Source organism: Mus musculus, chromosome 8, assembly GCF_000001635.26.
Source record: "Mus musculus strain C57BL/6J chromosome 8, GRCm38.p6 C57BL/6J".
NCBI lineage: Eukaryota > Metazoa > Chordata > Mammalia > Rodentia > Muridae > Mus > Mus musculus.
This window is the reverse complement of record NC_000074.6, coordinates 114,188,578-114,207,831: the sequence shown is the minus strand read 5'-3', so window position 1 is coordinate 114,207,831 and position 19,254 is coordinate 114,188,578. Positions and strand designations below refer to the sequence as shown.

The 19,254-nt window shown below is 44.9% G+C and overlaps 1 protein-coding gene and 1 long non-coding RNA gene across 3 annotated transcripts in view; one reads left to right on the top strand and one right to left on the bottom strand.

The window, feature by feature from the left end:
- The window catches only part of Vat1l (vesicle amine transport protein 1 like), a 168,794-nt gene extending 166,243 nt beyond the window's left edge, over positions 1 to 2,551 (bottom strand). The window contains exon 1 of one of the 2 annotated variants that reach the window (XM_011248394.2): positions 1,890 to 2,551. In XM_011248394.2, the coding sequence (XP_011246696.1) occupies positions 1,890 to 2,116 (227 nt within the window). In that variant the 5' untranslated portion in view covers positions 2,117 to 2,551. The remainder of the gene's footprint in view (positions 1 to 1,889) is intronic. The other variant, NM_173016.3, reaches the window with a different exon arrangement.
- Gm30272 lies at positions 2,198 to 18,815 on the top strand. The gene is made up of 3 exons (XR_388052.4): positions 2,198 to 2,578; positions 2,993 to 3,090; positions 17,864 to 18,815. It is a non-coding gene; the product is annotated as a predicted gene, 30272 (long non-coding RNA).
- The last annotated feature ends 439 nt before the right edge of the window (positions 18,816 to 19,254 follow it).

The window sequence follows — 19,254 nt, the reverse complement described above, 5'->3', positions numbered from 1 at the left end:
TAACAGTTATTCTTGGAATATGTTCTCAAGGGTCCTAGACCTCCATCTTCAGCGTGAATGAAAGTTTATGTCTCTCTCTGTCTCTCTGTCTCTCTGTCTCTGTCTGTCTCTGTCTGTCTCTCTCACATACACACACACACACACACACAAACACACACACTTGTGTATAAATATGTATACATAATATTTTTGATGAGGTGGTTAAGGAAAGAAAGTTATTCATACATGGTAATTATGCTAGGTTGATGGACTTCTATCAACAAATAAAGAAAAATGACTACCCACACTCCCCCCTCCAAGTTACCCCACCCTCAATCCATTCACCTGTCACCACTTAGACTATGCAGTGTGCCAACTCTGCTATATGATGGCAATATATTGCTGAATAGGGTGGGTAAAACCTCTGCCTGCTGGGACCAATCACCCTGGCTTCCTAAGAGTTAATGAAACGGAAGCTACAGGATCCCCAGACTGCTAAATTCTTCCTCTCTTGCCCTGAAATCCTCCACTTGCCAGAGAAAACCTCAGAACACTGTTTAATGTCAAGAAGAACATGTATGAAGAACTAACCATGGATCAGTGCCCGCTGCGCTCACCAGCTGCCTTCTGATCTGGCAAATAAAACCCACCTGCTGTCAAGGTGGTGCAGGGGCCAAAAGGAGCTTTTTGCATTTTTTTTCCCCTGCCTTCAGATCAGGTTATAGATGCTGGCTTTTTTTTCCAGATCTGTCCTAAGCAGGTTTGAGTTTGCTGCTATTTCTAAGAAGTAGAAACGCCAGGGGCTTAGGAGATCCAGCCAACCCTTGTAAGATTCACAGTTACTGTAGAATGCGGGGTCCAGCGAGCAGCTCTATCAGTCTGCACCCCACTAGACTTCAGGGACATGGGAGTGCAGTGCCTCCCCAGGCAGAGACAAGCTTTCTCACTTACACACTACTGGGGAAATCTCTGCTGTTCTAGGCACTGGCAAGTTTCCCCAGGAGAATAGCGGACCTCTTAGAGTGTGGGCTCCTTCTGCGGCCACCACAGGAGTTCGTTCCTAAGGAATAGGATGGGGCTTTCCCAGCCAGGAGGAAAGCAGAAGATGCAGTGGGGGAGAGAAGGCTGCATCCCTGGTCTCACCTTTCACCCAGCTTAGAGGCCGAGGATTTAACCCTCTTGATTCTCAGTTCCTTCTCTCACAGTAAGTACTGGGAAGGAGATACACAAGGGCATGCACCCTGCCTTCAGCCCCATTTGGACGCAGAGAGGTGAAAAGGGAGATCAAGTGTCAAGTGGCAGCCACACCACTTACTGGCAGCTCAGCGATCTTGGCAGATCATTTATTTTCCCCCATCCACTGTTTTTCTCACCTCTAAAGCTGGGCACCTGACTTACTGGGTCTCAGGAAGTATTAAACGGGATCGTATATGTAAAACTCCAGAAAGAAAGAAAGAAAGAAAGAAAGAAAGAAAGAAAGAAAGAAAGAAAGAAAGAAAGAAAACAAACTAGCACCAGGAACTACGTGTATATACACGGCGATTGTTATTTTTTTTAACCATGCTAACGATCAAGTCCCACCCTTACGTCCCTCCCAGTGTTAGGAGCTGAGTTGTCCTACAAGAGGGGCACAAGGCAATTTTCCAGACCTCAAGTCCTAGGCACCACTATCCTTCCTGTCACCCTACATCTGGTGTGGGGAGAAGGACCACCTCTGAGCATCCTCCCCAGGCTCCAGTGGCTTGGGCTACCCGGGAGGTTCTGAGAGCCAAGTGTGAATGCAGAGAGGGTGCTCGCTGACTGTGGGTGCTGGGTACCTGGGGCAGCATCCCCAATCTAGGCTCTCCCACCCACTGCCGGTGCGCCCAGCGCGGAAAGAGAGAAAAACCAAAAAGTCGTGGATACTGGACCAGGCTTTGACGCGGATCTTGAGCTCGCCGTCCTGTGGCTCCGGCATGGCCTTTCTAGAGAGCCTCAGCTTGTTGAGTCCGCCGAAGCCGGCCAGCACCACAGCGCGCATCTCCTGGGCATCCCCGAGGCGGTGGGAGCCGTCGCCGCCCTCAGCAGGTTCCTTGCTGGTCTCCTTCTCAATCATTTGTTCGGTCTCCTCCGCTTTCTCTACGCCTTCCTTAGCCATGGCGCTCGAGGGGCCGCGGGGCGCACAGGCTGCGGTTGTGAAGGGGTCGGGTCTGCTCTCCCGCGGGTTCCTCCTGTTGAATGTGGGATGCTCTTCAGTGCAATGGCTGCAACCTCTGTGAGCGGAGCCGCGGTCCACCGCCTCCGCCGTAATCCTTAGAGGAGCCGCGCCCTAGCGCCCCACCCCCTCCCTCACATTTCCTCCTACTTACTCCAAAACAAATCTCAAGTCCACCTTTTGTGCTAGTACTAAGTCAGGCTATTTGTCTCAACACTAAAAACAGATTTCCCCAAGACTCTTGAATACAAACACAGAAGAAGAGGCCGGATGGCTACTCCAACCCCTACAATGGGCAAATACTTGGGTATATACGGCACAGACTCTGGCGCCTTGAAATGGACAGAGACGAATGTCTGGGCCTGGAGGATGCTGCGAGAGACAAGGTTGCCTCTTCTCCCGCGGGTAGGCAGGGATGGGAGGGATAGCTGGGAAATTGGGCTGTTTCCCATCTGCTGGTTCTGAGTGGAGCGGCAGGGAGGTGCGGGAAGTTAAAGATACATCCCAAGTAAGGCTCCAAAGAGCCAGGTCCAGTCTTTTCCATCTGGACGCCACCCCCCACCCCCACCCCTGTCACTAGGGATGCTGTTTCTGGACTTCTGTGGCTTCCTTATGACAGTTAGTTCTCAGTACCCATGCTTTTTTTTCTAGGAAAGAGGCTCCCAGAACAAGCCTGTTTCCTGCTAGGACCTCCAGAGGACCAAATTCTCTCTCTCTCTCCTCTCTCTCTCTCTCTCTCCCTCTTTCTCTCTCTCCCTTTCTCCCCCCTCCCTCCTCCCTCCCCCCTCCCCTCCCCACACCTGCCTTTTGTTTTGCAAGGTTACAGAAAAACAACAACAACAACAACAACAACAACAAAAAAAACGAGTACTTTCCCCAGCAGTGTTTGGTGACACATCTGTAGTATGGAAGCTGAGGTAGGGCGACCCTGTCTTAAAAAACCTAAACAAGAATTTAAAATTGCTGGGCGCGTGCGTGCGTGTGTATGTGTGTGTATGTGTGTGTGTACGCGCGTGCGCGCAACGCCTTTAATTTCAGAATTCCAGCAACCAGGAGGCAGATGAATTTCTCATGAATCTGAGGATAGACTGGTCTACATAGTGAGTTCCAGGGTGGCCAGCTCTACATAGTGAGACCCTTTCTCCAAAAATAAAATAAAAAAATAACAAAACTACAGATGCAATCCAATCATATCCATCACATAATAAATTCTGATTCTTAAAAAAAGGTCATTTGTGCTATCTTAAAAGGCGAGATAGGAGTTGCCTTGTGCGGTGTAAGAGATCCAATTTCTCAGCTCAGGTGCCTGTGTCAGTTTAGGCAGCTCCCATCCTTGAGCTCTCAGAGATGGTGAAGATCTCGGTCCCAGTGAGAGAGGCTATCAGGACACAGTGATCTCAGGAGTATGGCAAATTGAGCCCAGGACAATCAGTCTCTCCTCCTCCTATTACTCCTGTGCCTCTGTTTTAAAACTTTGGTTCACCTGGAAAAAAATCATTCTGTCCTCCAAATTAACTCAGAACTCTGCAGTTGCTGTGCCCTTGACTTTGGATGCTCAGCACACCACCGTTATTAGGGTTAATTCCAAAATCCAGATTCATCCAGAGTATCACTTTCTTGTGCAAAATTCACCAACTCCCAGGCTGAGTCCTTCACGGCTAAAGTGTGTGCCAGTTTGTAACTGTAATATGATTTCTTTTGACAATGTCTTCTTCCTTTGCCCAGCTTAAACTTCAGGTGCGCAGGAGCTGTGCTACTTTTTATCCAACCCTGTTTTCCTAAGCATAGCTCATGATTGGTCCATAGTCAAACATGTTTGATGAACGATTGAGCCAAGGTAAGCAGGTGCCGCTGTGGAGCCCCAGAGCATGGAACTATCAACTCATCCTATGGGGTTGTAGGAATTCTCAGGAAGGAGGGGCTACATGAGCTAGTTCTGCAGTCCAAGAAGATTCCAGGCCCACTGAGCCCAGACAAAGGTGACAGGTGAACACGACCTTCAGAGATGGCTCATGGGTTCTGTGAGCTGCAGTCCCTGCAGAGGAAGCTGAAGACAGCGATATTTGGGGATGGTCTCTGAATTATGATATTATTATTATTATTATATAATCGTGGAGGTGATAGGAACCATCCATAGCTTCAAATAGAAAAATGAGGGACCAGAATGACCAGAACGGCATTTGGGGTAATAATGTTGCAATAAGTGGGCAGCGAGTGAGATGATAGCTCTCTGGAAGCACAGTGATTGGTTAGAGATGAAAGATTGGGCTCAGAGCTCAGACAGAAACAGACGATGCAGGTGACAGGCAATGGTTATGCACAGGAGGGCGAGGGCAGAGGGAGGAGCTGAATTTTATCGTCAATCCAGTTAAGAACCCGGTACACTTTGTGAAATAGGGTATTCAGGCAGGATTCAGTCCTGGAGTAAGGATTGGCATTCCCGTGGTCTATTTTGGGGGTAATCCCAGGAAGCTTCGGTTATGAATTCGGAAAGTGAGATAGAAAAAATGGTAGAAGTCAATACAGAGTGCTTTTAAGAGCAGATTACCACAATGGATGAATGGAGTTAAAACTGTAGGAGACCTTGGGGGATACATTGTGGATGAAATAAATCCCAGAGTTGTCTCATTCAAGAAGCAGGGAACTTGCTATTTAGCCACTGAACTCTGTGTATGGTTGGCCAATAGCTGTTCCTGGGAGTGTTTGGTCTACCCTGCCCTTGGTGTCTAGCAAAGAATCCCCAAGCTGAGAGACTCCCCTGCTGTCCGTGGGACGCTGGTCACTGTCATTCTGCACATGGGGGCACGTGGGTCTTAAGTAGAGGTGGCTTCAGTGTTGATAACACAGCAATGTACAGCTGTGTGGGCCATGTCTGCTGTTCTGGACATCGAGTGTGATATTAAGATTTCAGAATAACCTCATGAAGTAAGGATGGCTATTTCCACCAGTCAGTAGGGAAATTGTGTCTTAAGTGACTTGGCATAGCTAACATATCGGTTCTTTTGGATAAGAGAAAACGGACTCCAAGTTCATTCTCTTAGCATCTCACCATGTGTGTTTGTTGAACTGGGTCAGATCAGTTCTGCCCCTGGTTGACATTCCTCAATGGGATTTTAAAATATGTCTGCTATTTTCTTGGACTAATATCTCTATTTCACCAAGGCTCTTTGTGTTGTTTCTAAGTATGTTTCTTTGACACACGGGAAGTAAATCTATTTTGCAGTTCACACACCGCCTATTTAGGAGATGCTGTTTGTCTTAGATAGTGGGTTAAACTACAAAATAATTATTCCCTACAAGTGAATCATCTGGCTGTTAAAAAACCCCAGACTGAAGCTGGTAGGCAGCTGATTATCACAACAACCAAGAGGGGACACTCTACACTGTGAGCTACTTGGAGAAGAATCAGTCCTCTGAGTCCAATATAACACTCTAAGTAGGCATTTGTAACATTGTTGCTCTCTAGTAGAATGTAGCCAGTGCTATGCTGGCATATCTCCACATACCATCAGTCAGCTTGTATTTGTTGTAAAATGGGTTATGCCAGCATTTTCTCAGCACTTCCCTTGCAAAGTATCTTACCATAAAGAGCAATGTCAAACACTGGCATTGTACCACTGTTGGTACAATGGGGTATTGCAGCTCAGCTCTGGACCATAAGTGGCTCCAGGAAAGAGCATTATGCATGTGTCTGTGAGTGCATTCATGCATCTATGCAATGTGGTGTGTATGTGTGTGTGGTGTGTGTGTGTGTGTGTGTGTGTGTGTGTGTGTGTGTGTGTGTGTGTGGGGTGTGTGTGTGTGTGTGTGTGGGGTGTGTGTGTGTGTGTGTGTGTGTGTGTGTGTGTGTGTGTGTGTAGGAACAAAGATAGAGATAGAGAGAGGGGAGAGGAAGGACGGAGGCAGGCAGGGAAGGGGAAAGAGAGGATGGGGGGAAAGGGAGGAGGGAGGAGGGAACTGGGGAAGGGAGGAAAAGGGGAGAGAATTTAAATTCTCTAAAGTCCCTTTAGAGAGGAACAGTGTCAAGTTAAGTTTAACAGTCTAGTCCGATTGATGTATATGGATTTGCGTTGAGCTGCCCAGAAGGAAACTTCTCTTAATTCAGAGAGTAAAAAGATTTTAAAAAATTGAAACATTAATGAGTTTATATATGTTTATATTTGAAGTGACTCAGCATGTTGTGGTGACCAATGCATTCAGATCTGCCTTTAATCAGATTTGTTCCACTGTATTATCTTCAACACAGTTAGAATAATTTATTATGCATCAACCACAATAGTTACTCTTTAGGATAATCTTTTGCCTGAGAAACTAGTCCTATTATACAGAGGAGTTATTTGAATGCAAGCTGAAGAGATTTCCCAACATCACTGATTTTGCTGTGGCAGAGTTGGGGGCATTGAAATGGGAGCCATGTCACTTTGAAACATGAATTATTAACCATTGTATGATAACGTCTATAGTTTTATATGTTGTCCCATCTTTCTAACTTTTTGAAGACCCATTGTTTATTTTATGTACACATGTGGGTATACCTGCCTGTGTATGCATGTACATGTACCACATACACACAGGATCCCATGGAGGTCAGCAGAGGGCATCCGATGCTTTAAAAACTGGAGGTAGGGGCAATTGTGGGCTGCTATATGAACTCTTGGAATTGGACTACAGTTGTGCAAACGAGGAGGGCCCACTCTTAACCACTGAGACATCTCTGTAGCCCCCCCCCCCCACAAATCTTTATTCCTAAGGATACTATTTACCTCCGATAGACCAGAATCTAGTCTAGTTTCATTATGTCCTCTTGGGAAGGAGATTGGGAGTTGTAGTGATCCATCCATGAAGTGATAGAATCCCAGGAGAAAGTTGGAGTCAGTTATTAGTGGAAAAGGGGAGAGATGATATTGAAAGTGACAGTAGGACCTCCCTCAGATGGCACTGTGAGATGGTGGATGGAAGGTTTGGGGAATAAAGAGAAGCCCAGACTCCTCTGTTGAAACACAGTATCACTTAAATAACCTGAGACTTGATACTATTTTCCCATAAATTCTACCCAGACATTTTTTAAAAATATATTGTATTGTGCATGCATGTGTGCATGTGTGTGTGTGTGTGTGTGTGTGTGTGTGTGTGTGTGTGTGTGTACATGCCCATGTGTATATAGTCATCCACAGATACCAGGAGAGGGGGTGTGTAAATCTCTTGGAACTGGAGGTGGGTGCAGGACCTGAACTCTGATCCCTGAAATAGCAAATGCTTTTAGTCACTAAGCTTTCTCTACAGCCTCAAATATGCATTTATGCATTATGTTTTTATCTCTGTGGTGTTCAGTTGAGGTTTAGTGGTATAAGTTAATAAGGAAACCCTATCCTCTTTGTATAACCTGGAGGTACTATTCCTAAGAAGAACAGTTTAGTTCTGTATTTGCCAGATCACGAACGATTAAAATTGGGACCATTTTACCTGTTCTGTCTTTCCCTTTTATTCACAAGCAGCTATTGTCTACGGAGAGATGATTTTTATCGATTGTTTTGTATCGCTTGGTAAACATGGTTGGCCAAGTGTGGAGGAGAATATACCACACAGGACCAAGTGAGGAAATTTAAATGAAGCAGTTTATGGCTTTGAAACCTCATTCATGCTTACAAGATGATTTCTCAGTGATTTCTTTTATCCCTTTCTGCATATTATAGAAGGTTTTCCCCTAGTGTGAGGCTGTGTGATTTCTTCTATGAATTATCACACAATAATGCTGTCTGCTCCTTCCAAATGCTGCGTAGAGATGTGTTTCCCCAAAGCACTTTGATATAGATCATTGTGAATAATGGTAACTGAATAGGTATGCAAAAATCCAGGTTCAGAAGGCATAAAACCTTGACTCCTCAGACAGGGTCCATTAGAAACTAGATCTGAGGAGAATTCCTCCTGCACACATCTGTCCTTCCTTCCTTCCTTCCTTCCTTCCTTCCTTCCTTCCTTCCTTCCTTCCTTCCTTCCTTCTTTCCTCCCTCCCTCCCTCTCTCCTTCCCTTCCCTTCCTTCTCTCCCCTCCTTCCTTCCCTCCCTCCCTTCTTTAGCCACCCTTTCCTTCCTTCCTTCCTTCCTTCCTTCCTTCCTTCCTTCCTTCCTTCCTTCCTTCTTTCCTCCCTCCCTCCCTCTCTCCTTCCCTTCCCTTCCTTCTCTCCCCTCCTTCCTTCCCTCCCTCCCTTCTTTAGCCACCCTTTCCTTCCTTCCTTCCTTCCTTCCTTCCTTCCTTCCTTCCTTTCCTCCCTCCCTCCCTCCCTTCCTCCCTCTCTTCCCCTTCTTCTTCCTTACCCCCCTACCTCTTTCTTTCTTTGTTTCTTTTGAGATTACTACACTATACACCAAGGTGGCCCTGCAGGCTACCTTGGCTCTCTTATTTCCCTGACATGTCTGCTTCAGAGCTGAGCCAGGGTTTTTTCAGAGTGCTGTTTCTGTTATTATTTTCTTGGCCGGTATCCAGCTTGTTGGCTTTTTCCTCAGAGCCATGACTGTGTGAAGCTGTAAGATTCGGATACAGCTGAGAGTGCAGGAAGGACACTCTTGGCCTTTTCTTCTCAGAGGTTAAATGGCTTAATTCCCAGGAAGTGGGGAAAGTTCTTCAGGGACAGGAATCCCACCCATTGCCTCTTAGCAAGTACCTCCTCTTCATAGAACTTGCATAAAGTAAGTGGGCTAGGAATATTATTCAACCATCTGTCATTCAGTTATCCATCTGCCCATACACCAGGCTAGCCATCAAGTCCCTATATCCTTAATAGGTACTGAGCAAAGCAGCTATGGTACCAATGTTCCTTAACCTCTCCTAAGGAAAAATTGGGGGGAGGGTATATATTTCATTTTCAGGTGAGGGCATTTTTGCTGTATGTGTCTGTATGTGCATCATGTGCATGCCTCATGCCCACAGAGGTCAGGAAATAGCATTGCATCCCCTGAACTGGACTTGTGGATGATTGTGAACCACAGTGTGGGATCTGGGAGTCAAACCTGCCATGAGCAGCAAGTGTTTACTTAATCGATGAAGCCTCTCTCTCTCTCTCTCTCTCTCTCTCTCTCTCTCCATCCATCTTGTTTCTTAAAAAAATCCATCTAGGTGGTGGGGGAGGCTGTGTGTGCATGTTTCATGCAGGTGCATGTGTATGCATGTGGAGGTTAGAGGTCAACGTGAGATGTCTTCCCCAGTCACTTTTTTTTTCTCTAAAGGTAGTATCACTCATTGGCCTAAAATGACTGGCCAGCAAACTATGGTATCTGCCTGTCTCCCTCCCAAGTGCTGGAGTTACAGACACAAGCACCAGGGTCCTAGTGTTCTGAACTTTACCAACTGAGCCAGCTCCCCAGTGCACGAGTCTTAGTCTGTATCTCTTTATCTCCCAGTTTGTAAAATGTGGATGTTGATCACTTACTTTGATCCCAGACAACATTCACATGCCACGGTTCCCGCTTCCCAACAGTGTGAGGTTTAGGCTCTGAGATGCTAAGACAGTTTTTGCACATGACATGAGAATCAGATAAGTGATTTACGGGTGTGTAAAAAAAAACAGCATGGGATGTATGACGAACCCCAAGAGTTATTAATTGATCGATGCATAATAAGTACTCTTTTACTCCCTTTGGAACAGGGCCTGGTGCCTTCCTGTGTGTGTATGTGTGTGTGTGTGTTGTGTGTGTTGTGTGTGTGGTGTGTGTGTTTGTGGTGTGTGTGTGTGTGTGTGGTGTGTGTGTGTGGTGTGTGTGGTTTGTTGTGTGTGTGGGGTGTGTGTGTGTGGTATGTGTGTGTGGTGTGTGTGTGTGTGTGTGTGGTGTGTGTGTGTGTGTGTGTGTGGTGTGTGTGTGTGTGGTGTGGTGTGGTGTGGTGTGTGTGTGTGTGTGTGTGTGTGTGTGTGTGTTGGGGTGGTGGTGGTGGTGGTAGGAGATAGAGAAGCCACATGCTGTGATGCTTTAGGGATATGGATGCTGATGCAGGGCCAAGGCATACAGAGGGACAGTGCCTAGGTTCTAGAGTTGACCAGGCTATACATCCCAGTCCTGGTTCCATTGACCTCTTCCCAGTTGTGAAACCACTGGTGACGTTCCTAGTGCCTTCTGTTTTTTTATTGTTTAATTTGCAAAACGTGTATATTGATCATACTGTCTTCCCAGATTTGTGGGGAAGTTTAAAAGAGGCAATGCAAATCGATGCCTGTTCTTGGAAAAAGCATGCCTTACTTGAAACTCCTTTCACTACATCACTTAGTATTTCAGCCACTCCTTAATTGGGAAAAGCCAGGGCTCCATGTTAGCCTTTTCTGAAGTCTACCCAGTTGTATATTGGTCTCTTAGGATACTGATGGATGCAGGGTTAAAGGGGATTTAGTAGTCAAATTAACTAAGGACACGGGGTAGGGTCAGTGCCCTTAGGTAGCTTTCTTTAATGTGGGTTTCTAGCCTAGTGCAGCGTGATTCCTGACCCTCCATATGGGGCTATGAACTACAGCTTCATCTAAGCATACTTGACTTCCAGGCCTTTTCCACTGAAGTTCTCATAGGTGACAACCTCAGGGTGTCTTGTGGGGAAAGCTGCCATAGGTAAATCAATCCATACTTCTAAGTATTTGTTCACCCTCAGACACCGTGGAAGGGCAACAGAAGAAAATGTCATGATCTTGCCTTCAAGTTTCTGAGAGGCTTGTTAGGAGAAAACAGAGCCAAAGCGTTCTGAGGACAGACATCACTCTAAATTTGGAGCCAGGATGCTCTGAGTCAAATAAAAATGGCTCCTGTATGGGGTACAATATGGAGTGGAGGGGACTCAGGCAAACAGGAGTGTGCAGGACATTCTAAAGGGGGAACTATCAACTTAACTGTGACCCATTATGTTATTTTAGCTTTCTGTTGCTTGACGGATACCAAGGACAAAATATTTTAAAAGAGAACAAATTTGTTATGACTTATGGTCTCAGAGTTTCCAACCTACTGTCATCAATCTCCCTTGTTTCTGGTCTGTGGACAGATAGAATATCTTGGTGGAAGGGTGTGGTGAAACAGGGCAGCTCTGAATCATGGTCACCTGGAAGCAGAGACAGAAAGGGCCAGTCATTCTTCATTGGCACATGAGCCACTTTCATACTGTGGTGGTTTGAATATGCTTGGTCCAGGGAGTGGCACTATTTGGAGGTGTGGCCTTGTTGGAGTAGGTGTGGCCTTGTTGGAGTAGGTGTGGCCTTATTGGAGTAGGTGTGGCCTTATTGGAGTAGGTGTGGTCTTATTGGAGTAGGTGTGTCACTGTGGGCATGGGCTTTAGGTCCCTCATCCTAGCTGCCTAGGAGCCAGTCTTCTCCTAACTGCCTTCAGATGAAAATGTAAAACTCTCAGCTCCTCCTGCACCAAGCCTGCCTGGATGCTGCCATGCTCCCACCTTGGTGGTAATGGACTGCAACTCTGAACCTGTAAGCCAGTCCCCATTAAATAAGAGTTGCCTCTGTCATGGTGTCTGTTTTCAGCAGTAGAACCCTAACTAAGACACTTACTGTAGCAAAGCCACAGCTCCTAAACTTTCTGCTTTTAGCTGCTTACAAAGCCTTCAACCCCTGAGCCCGTGCAGATATTTCATATTCAAACTCTAACGGCCACCACTGCCAGGTAAGGATGTGAGTTTAGGATTGCCAGATCTTTTGAACATTCACAAGAGTTGAATAGTCTGGGTTTTTTTAAATGCAAAATATACCACACTTATAAAAATCCTTAAGAATATAACAGAAGATGAACACAGTGTATCTGTGAACCAGATTTAGCCCACATAGCTTTATTTTGCAATCTTTGGTCTTTGCCAGTCATTCTCAGGTGGGATTTATTTGTTCCTTGGGACATCTGCCAATGCCCCGGTATGTATTTTGTTACAACTGGCATTACAGGCAACTAAGGGGCAGAGGCTGCTAAATACCCTTGTCAATAGAAAACAGTTTATACATCTATGATCTTAAAAGTGCCCAAGGGAAAAGAGCTCACTCTAAGCCACAGGGCCTTAGATGTTGGGAATGTGTGACTCTGTGGTTTTAGTCTTCCTGCCTGTGTGACTTTGGAAATGTCCTTGTTCTGGTTGGTAAAAGAAGATGCTTGGACTAATTGATGCTCCAGGGACTTTCCAGCCCAGGGCCTGAGGTCATATCGGTCCTCGTGTTGGCAGTGACCTAGCACAAAGGCTCTGTACAGAAATGTCATTGATGGGAAATTATAGCTATAGATGAGACAACAGGCTAGGAGTGTCCCCACCCCAGAACACTGTTTGTCCTTGGGATGAATCCCGAAGCTTCTTTCGCTCAAATCTCACTCAAGACATTGGAAAAAAAATTGAAGCTGATGTTGAAAGGCTCCTAAATCATCCTGTATAATTTTTGTTTTTAGAAACCGTTCATGTTTTCAATGGGGAGAAGAGAAAAATGAAAGGACATGCTCTAATTGAATATACTGGTCCTTCTGAGCAGAGACAGCCCTTCAGATATGGACTTGGAGTCTCAGCATTGTGTGCGTGCGTGTCTCTGTATCTCCTTGGCTGTCATGAGTCAAGTGCTTCTCTTCTCTTTGGGGTTATTCGATTGTTCCCACAATTGAATGTCAGATGAGGTACACAGAGAAAGGGTGATGCTCACACCAAGAGAATCGGTGATGGACAGAAGACAGAGGATGCAGTTTCTGGGCTTCTTGGCTCACACCTAGCTCACTGCTGAGCATACTCATCTCCAGGCGGCCTGAGTGTCTCTCTGGCTGCTGGCTTAGTTTGGGACTGTAGAACACCATAAACTGAGTGGGCTCATCTTTATAAATAAGAAAGATCATGGTCCCACAAGCTGGGAATCGAAGATGAAAGTGGCAGCGGAATCGATGTCTCTTGGCAGCCTCTCTCCTGATCTGTACATAGCATGGACTTTCAGGCTTCACCCTTCTGAGGTAGAAGGATGGAGGGGGTCTATGTGAGTACTGCTTATAGGGATCCCAACTTCAATTGCATTGCTTTAACAAAAACATTCTGGCCAAACAAACCTCCTGGATAAGGTTTATTTGGCTTAAAATTCCAGGACGTAGTCCATCAGAGAGGAGAAATCAAGGCATGAACTCAAAGCAATCAATCGCATCACATCCACAGTGAATCAAATGGGCTGTTTCTGCTCAGCTGGTTCTCTTCACTACCACACAGGCAGGGTCCAGTGCATGGTGAAACGGTGCTACTAGTGTTCAGGGTGGATCTTCCCACCACAGTGATCAATCAAGACAGTCCCTCAGAGACCTGCCCTCTGATCATCTTGATCTAGACAAATCTTCAACTGAGGCTCCCTGTTCAGGTCATTCTAGGTTGGGACAAGCTGTCAGTTAGAAGCTAAGCCGTCACAGAGAGTAACCCCACTCGAGAAAAACCTTAGTCACCCCACAGTGTCCCACTGCCACAGGCAGTCACCTCGGGGATGAAGGTTTTCAATACATAATCTGGTAATATTTAATCTTCTGTATCACTCTTATTGGCACCATACCCTCTTTTTAAATACGCTACAAGATTTTTCTAACTGGGATATGTTTCTTTCTGAGCTTCTGGGAACAAGACAGGGCTGCTTTTTCAGGATTTCTGGATATGGACCCCACCAGCCTTCTGAGACTATGTATGACTTAATTTATTCTGAGGCTGTCATTCTATAAGATCCGATTCAACAGCAGTGTGCAGGCTGCTACGACAAGCTCTTCTGAAATGGTAGTGCAAACCTGAGGTTCAAAGGGTCATGCATGGCCAAGCAGACCCCTGCCCTGGATAAAATATACCACCTGTATTTGCTCCTGTGTCCCTGCTAGGCACTGTGACCCAGAGACATCACATTTAAACCTTTATGCCTTCCCTCTTAGGGCAACGATTGCTCTTCCTGCACCTTGCTGTACCTTTCTCTTTTCAGGTTAGGAAGTTCAGTCCACCAGCATGATAGGTGTGTGAGCGAATACAGGTAGTTTGCGCCAGTTTGACCCGCACATGCATTGACATGCAGAATGCAGAATGAAGGGCAATAATGACCGGTGGATAGTCTTGGTTTAGGTTTCCTTTAAAGCAACTGACGCTGGAGGTCATGCTGACTGGGAGTGGATACCAGGAAGTACTATAGCAAAATGGGGAAGTCAGATCTAGAATGAAAGAAAACAGGAAACAGGGATATTTTCTGTCTGTCCATCTGTCTGTTGGTCTTCTTTCTTTCTTCCTCCTTTTCTTTCAATCAAACAGATTATATCTATTTATTTAGTAAGTTATTTAGTTAGTTAGTTTGTTTTTCAGGCAACACAGCACTAAACATATATTTACTATAACAAAATACATGAACTATTAAGTGCTACCAAACAAACTAAATTGTAAGACCTGTGATCTGTACTTTCAGGATTTTGTAATCTACCATAAACACTCAAGTTTGTTCATTATTAATTTTTGTGTTGGTTAGAGTAGAAAGTCCTAGAAAATGTTCTTTTATTGCCTATAAATAATTTGATCATGAATATATTGCAAGGTTTATGGCTAACCATATTCTAAGAACTCCAAATTTCAAACAATATAATGATAGTACTTGTCAAACCACTTGACCAAGCCATTAAAATTACAATAAAGTTGGGCTGGAAAGATGGCTCCGTGTTCTTTCAGAGGTCCTGAGTTCAATTCTGAGCAGCCACACGGTGGCTCACAACCATCTGTAATGTGATCCAATGCCATCTTCTGGTGTGTCTGAGGACAGCGACAGTGTACTCATATACATAAAATAAATAAATTATATATAATTTATATTTTATACTAACTTATAATTTATTATATTTATTACGATTATATATAAATATAATATATAACATATATTTTATATATATATATAAAACTAATGGAAGAGAAGGAGAGAGATGATGGTAAGAAGATTATAGAATTTAGAAAGCTTTCAAATGGTAACCAAGAATATTTTTTAAACCTGTGGTGGAATAAGGTGAATCCTAGAGGTCTGGGATGGCCACACAAGTGAAGCCAAAAGGAACAGGACTGATTGAGAAACTGAGGAAAATTTCGATTTTCCAGATCCCTTCCACTACAAGTCAGAGCAGAGACCTGCCCTTCCCCATTGTGGCAAAAGACCAGAAAACATTGCATAGATTTTTTTAAATAGTTTTTTTCTTAATTGAAAATAGATTCTTTTTTATATAATCTATCCTGATTATAGCCTCCCTCTACTCCTCCCAGTTCTTCCCCTCTCCCTCCCCTCCAGATCCTCTCCCTTTCTGTCTCTCATTAGAAAAGAACAAATTGCTAAGAGATAACAACCAAACATGACAAAATAAAATATAATAAGATGAAACAAGAAGTTTCATATCGAAGTTTGACCCAGCAACCCAACAGGAGAAAGACCCCTAGGACAGACACAAGATTCAGAGGGGGTGGGGTGGGGGCAGACAGGTTTTCAAACCAGTGGGTGGCTGGTTCTTGACTCTACTAGAGATTTCCAGAAAGTAGTGTAGATCAGGTTTTCTGAACTGCCCAAAACAGCCATGACCGCAGCTGGGCTATTTGGGGACCAGATTTCCGCGTATCAGGAGTTGCGCATTACTTTCTGAAGAGCAGTTTTCCAGAACTCCAGCCTCGCCTTCCTTGTAGAACAAACAGCTTCTCACGCCTGGAGTCCTCAGACAGACAGTGGCTGATGTTCCAAGTAAGGAACTCCAGGACCTCAGTGAGTGCAGAGGCATGCACGCTGGGACGGGGCGACACTTGCCGGAGTGCATTGATTTAAATTGTTATTATCATTGTAGCACTTATCCAGACGAAAGCCGACTGTAATATTCTTATGCTTATAGCTCGTAACAGATTGTGCTAAGAAGCAAAAACATGCTTGAATATTACATTTTCGAAGCCGTAAAACACAGTGCAAGTCAGAATCACAATACCTTGATGTGATGCGCAGTGTAGTTTGGCCAAACAAGATGAAGATTTACAGAGCAAACATGCCGACTACCAAGAGATGATTATTCTGAAATCCGTGTGGTAATTACAACCTCCCCTGCAATGTCCTATTCTGTTTCTACTTGCTGGAAAAAAAAACAAACAAACCCATCTTATAGCTATAAGGCTTTCAAGTCTTCACTCTACCCAAGCACATCATTTTGTCTTCTAATTTTAATCAGATGAGGCTCTTAATTAAAACTAGTCAACCTAACACGTTAAGGGAAAAGATCTATTGGATAAGGTGGGGGGCCCGTGAGTGTGGGGTATGTGGAGGTCAACCTTGTGAAGGGAAAATGTCAGATGGAGAGCAGGGAGTCACAGGCTCCTGTGTGACTCCTAGAAGAGTCCTGATCGGCCTCACATGGCATTAGATCCAAAATGGCTCCTGGCACACTGGTGAGACAGCGAAAGTGAACCCAGGCCACCAGGGTGGTGGCCACTTCCTCCTGTCTTCACAGAAGTCATCACAGGTGACAAGGCTCCCCCTACTCCTTTTGAGTTGCCTCATCAGGCAGGGCTCTCATTGAAGCATGGTGACAGGGTTAGAGCCAGAGGACCAGGACATCAGCTGCAAGGTAATGACTTCTATATAGGACAAAGATGTTGCATCATAAAATCAACAATATGGTTGCCTAAGCAAAACCTGAACAATGACATCTGTGGATATGGCAATACGAGTAGGGGACGTCTCATAGGTCCTTCCTCTGGGTGATGAGCTACAGCCAACTAGTGATTGCTAAGAAAGAAAGATTTGGTCTTCTTCATGCTCTTTGATAGGCTACTCAATCCCACGTGATCATCTGTAAACATACATTTATGAGTAACACCAAGTGGACTCAATAGCTTGTATTTTTAATATGTATGTATGTATGTATGTATGTATGTATGTATGTATGTATGTATGTATGTGTCTGTCTATCTATCTATCTATCTATCTATCTATCTATCTATCTATCTATCTATCTATCTATGCATGTGTCTATGTATCTATCCATCTAAAGAAGATGAGGTCATAAATATGAGAGAAATTTGGGGGGACACAAGGGAAAATAGAGGGGGATGGGAATGGAAATTATATAAATGCAGTATTCACATATGAAAATCTTAAAATAAATAAATTGAAGTCAAGAAAGAAGAGAGGGACATGGAGATTGTATTGCTTTGATAGAGAATCACCAGGTTCCAGGTAAATTTATTTGACCTACCTTTCCCTAATCATAGAAGAAGCATTTCTGCATTTCCACAAGAAGGCTATTGTGAGTGTACACACACACACACACACACACACACACACACACACACACACACACGCGCGCGCACACACACACACACGCACACACACACACACGCACACACACACACACGCACACACACACACACATGCACACACACATATATGTGTGTGTGTGTGTATATATATATATGAAGATCACAGCATGATCTCCATGACTTAGATTTACATGGAAGGTTCTATCTTGCCATTTAATTGCTGCCAAACTGAAGAAAAGGGAATGTTGGTGGTGAGCTTTAATTTTCACCTTGGCATAACCAAGAATCTCTCTGGGAGAGATTCTCAAGAAGGAATTGTCTACGTTGGGTTGGCCTGTGGGCATATCCGTGGAGGGTTGTATTCATTAAGCAAACTGATGTGGGGACATCCAGCTCACTGTGGGCAACGCCATTCCCTAGGCAGGAGGTCAGTCCTGAACTGTATGAGAGTAGAGACACTGAGTGCAAGCAAGCAAGCAAGCAAGCAAGCAAGCAAGCAAGCAAGCAAGCAAGCAAGCAAGCAAGCAAGCAAGCCAACCAGCCAGCCAGTCAGCCAGCCTTTTTCTCTGCTCTTGACTTTGGGTTGATGTGTCGAGACCAGCTTTTGAAGTTCCTGCCTTGACTTTTCACAATAGTGGACTGAAATCAGGATCTGGAAGCTGGTAAACTCCCTTTACCTTCACATTTCTTTTGGTCAGAAATGAAACTAGAACAGGGGGCCACTGGCTCTGAGCTTGGTATGAGTTGCAAGATATGTTTTGATTCAAAATACAGAGCAGTTTGACACATGTCAAAACATCTGTCCTTGTATGTTGTCCTCTGAGAGGCTCCTCCCAGCAGCTGACTCAGACAGGTACAGACACCCATAGCCAAACAGTGGATGGAGCTTGGGGACTCTTATAGAAGAATAGGAGGATGGATTGTGGACCCTGAAGGGGACATGAACTCTACAGGAAGACTAACAGAGTCAATTAACCTGGACACTTGGGGCTCTCAGAGTCTGAACTACCACCAATCAAAAAACATACATGGGCTGGACCTAGGCCTCACGACACATATGTAACAGATATGCAGCTTGATCTTCATGTGTGTCCTGAACAAAAGGAGTGGAGCCTAACCCAAAAGCTGTTGCCTGTATGTGGGCTATATTCTACCTTGGCTGCCTTGTCTGGCCTCAGTGGGAGAGGAAGCATCTAGCCTCGCAGAGACTTGAATTTCCAGGGTGGGAGGATACCCAGGGGGCCCTCACATGCTCAGAGGAGAAGTGGAGGGGCATGGGGGAAGGATTTTAGCAGGGATGACTGGGGGAGGTGTCAGTGAGTGGGATGTAAAGGGAACAAGTAAAAAAAATAAAATTAAATATTGAAAAAAAGACTCTCTCCTTGACTCTGTGTAAGTGTGTGAGTGATGTTGGGCTGACAACCACACTACCCTTCTGTTATATTCTGTTTTCATGTTATTTTTAATATGAGGAGCATTAATGTGCCCCAGAAGGCAAAACTATTCAAAAGAAATACTAGCTGAATGTTCTCCCTTCTCTGCATCTTCAGCCCTCTTCTTCCCACTCACCCTTTGTGAACAACCAACTTCATTGCCTTACGTCTTTCCCCGTGTGTTTCTTTCTGAAAAGATTAGCATGTGTATAGATTAGCATGCTTTCTCCTCTATTCGCTTTTTCTAGCATAAGAGGTAGCGTTCTGTGCCTACCTCTTCTGCACTTGGCTTCTCCATACAACAATATCTGCTAGAACGCGTTCTCTGCTCATCACACAGGGACTCCTTTTATTTCTTTGGTCGCTGCCTAGTAACGC